A 2500-nucleotide genomic window follows, 5' to 3' on the forward strand; every position below is an offset into this window, starting at 1 on the left:
ATTATTTGGTGGATATGTTAGCCCACAAGCAAACGAAAAACTCCAACAATATAGTCCCCCACTCACTCAATCAATCACTCATCTAATCGTTCATTCAATCAATCGATTGATCAATCAATCAATCGATCAATCAACCAATTAATCAATCGATCAATCAACCAATTAATCAATCGATCAATCAATCAATCGATCAATCAATCAATCGATCAATCAATCAATCAATCAATCGATCGATCGATCGATCAATCAATCAATCAATCAATCAATCAATCAATCAATCAATCAATCAATCAATCAACCAGTTTAAGAACTTGGCGGAGTTTAAGATCCTCTTCCACAGACAACAATCGCAAACTTTGGACGTTGCAGATGACGGCGTTGAGAGGACGTGGGATACCAAGTATGTGCGGTGACGTCATCGTGATGTTGACTAGACGTCACAATGGTCATGATGATGATGATGATGAAGATGATGATGGTGATGATGATGATGATGGCGATGATGATGATGATGGTGATGATGATGGTGATGATGGAAGTTCATTTGTAACGTTATTCAAGATTTTTTATTATTTCGTTACAATTACCAATTACACATTTAACACCTCATCATCATCATCACAACCAACACCACAATCATCACCACCACCATCGCTAACAGAGTCTTCACAGTGAAAGAGTTTGACGAGCCCGATCAGAAGCTGGACGAGCAACTGCCGGCTGGGGGCCTGGAGGATGGGCTGAAGATCTGGGTGGGAAAGGATTACTGCAACTTCATCTGCAAGGACTTCGTACAACTCGATAAGCCATTTGCTGGTTGGTTGGTCGGTCGGTTGGTTGGTTGGTTGGTTGGTTGGTTGGTTGGTCGGTTGGTTGGTTGGTTAGTCGGTTGGTTGGTTGTTTGGTTGTTTGGTTGGTTGGTTGGTTGGCTGATTAATTTGTTGTTGTGGTGGTTGTTAGTGGACTCAATAGCTGACTCTGACTGACCGACTGACTGACCAACAGGCTGAATGATTGATTGACTGACCGACTGATTGATTGATTGAAATGGATGACAGATTTGATTGACAGACGAAGAACGCCCCGCCTACCCTGGCACGATGTCGGGGCAGTTGTGTTCGGGAAGGCTGCCAGAGACGTGGCCAGACATTTTATACAGAGATGGAATTTTACCAAGGTTTGTTGTGATTGGTCGGTTGATAATTGATTGACTGATTGATTGATTGATTCATTCATTCATTGATTCATTCATCTATTTATTCATTCAGTTGCAAAAAGCCAAAGCAAATTCCGGTATGCCGTTCATAATCCCACGATCCAACGAACACATCTCCATCCCTAAATGGGTTACTAAAAACGCTTTCTGCTGTAACTGCCAGGTTGGTTGATTGATTGATTGGTTGATTGATTGATTGATTGATTGATTGATTGATTGATTGATTGAAATAGATACTGAGAAGTTCAGCAGCATGGTCTGCTGGCATCGAGATACCGGAATACTCAATACACACGGCTTATACTGACCTTATTGTCAGTGCCCAGCATTATATCTATATAGAGGTCGGTTGATTGGTGGATAGAGAAACTTGATTGGTTGATAGAGTTACTTGATTGGTTGATAGAGTTACTTGATTGGTTGATAGAGTTACTTGATTGGTTGATAGAGTTACTTGATTGGTTGATAGAGTTACTTGATTGGTTGATAGAGTTACTTGATTGGTTGCTTGGTTAAGTGGCTGGTTGATTTGTTGATTGATTAATTGAGTTTGTTTAATTACTTATATTTTCGTATTAGTTAAATTACAATGGTAGGTCAATGTTTTAATGCTTGTTTGCAATCAATCAACCAACCAACCAACCAATCAATCAATCAATCAATTAACCAACACCAACAGAACCAGTTCTTCATCAGCATAGCAGACGACAGAACAGTTGTCAATCAGATATCAGCTGCTATCTATGAAAAAATTTTGGCTGCCCATAGGTTTTTTTTTTCAATAAAATTTCTTTTTTATTTACAATTTTGAATTATTTCATTATTACTTTCAATATTTATTTAAGTTATTTATAATATGAAATAATAATTTTTCCTAAAAAAAAATCAGAGCACAAAAAAAATTTAAAGTTTACGTCGTCTTGCCTCTGCTACCAGCTTTCGAAGGACAACTTGGCACGCCAACTGGTCAGATATAATTACGTCATAATTACGTCATAATTACTTCATAATAAATAATTATAATTATCGTTCTTATTTTTCTAATTTATTTGAAAAGTATATAGCTGATTGTAACTAAATGAATGTTTGAATCACTCAATCAATCAATCATTAATTAATAAATTAATTAATTAGTTATTTAGTTAATTAATTAATTGTATAATTAAAGTTCTTAAAGAATGATAGAAAGGTGAAATTTCTTCTTTTTCAAACTCTATAGGCAGCTCCATTCAGGCCATCATACATTGGAATTATGCCTCCATATGTAGGGGTAATGGAAACTCT

The 2500-nt window shown here is 36.8% G+C and overlaps 1 protein-coding gene across 1 annotated transcript in view; it reads left to right on the forward strand.

Moving 5' to 3' along the window:
* Positions 1 to 1449: 1449 nt before the first annotated feature.
* Positions 1450 to 2500, forward strand: part of HELRODRAFT_72180 (hypothetical protein) — a gene marked incomplete at both ends in the record, with an annotated part of 1923 nt that continues 872 nt past the window's right edge. The window contains 4 exons of the mRNA XM_009012725.1: positions 1450 to 1560; positions 1896 to 1984; positions 2106 to 2182; positions 2436 to 2500. The exon at positions 2436 to 2500 is cut by the window's right edge and continues 25 nt beyond it. Of these exons, the coding sequence (XP_009010973.1) occupies positions 1450 to 1560; positions 1896 to 1984; positions 2106 to 2182; positions 2436 to 2500 (342 nt within the window). The remainder of the gene's footprint in view (positions 1561 to 1895; positions 1985 to 2105; positions 2183 to 2435) is intronic.

This window comes from Helobdella robusta (genome assembly GCF_000326865.2).
Source record: "Helobdella robusta unplaced genomic scaffold HELROscaffold_11, whole genome shotgun sequence".
NCBI lineage: Eukaryota > Metazoa > Annelida > Clitellata > Rhynchobdellida > Glossiphoniidae > Helobdella > Helobdella robusta.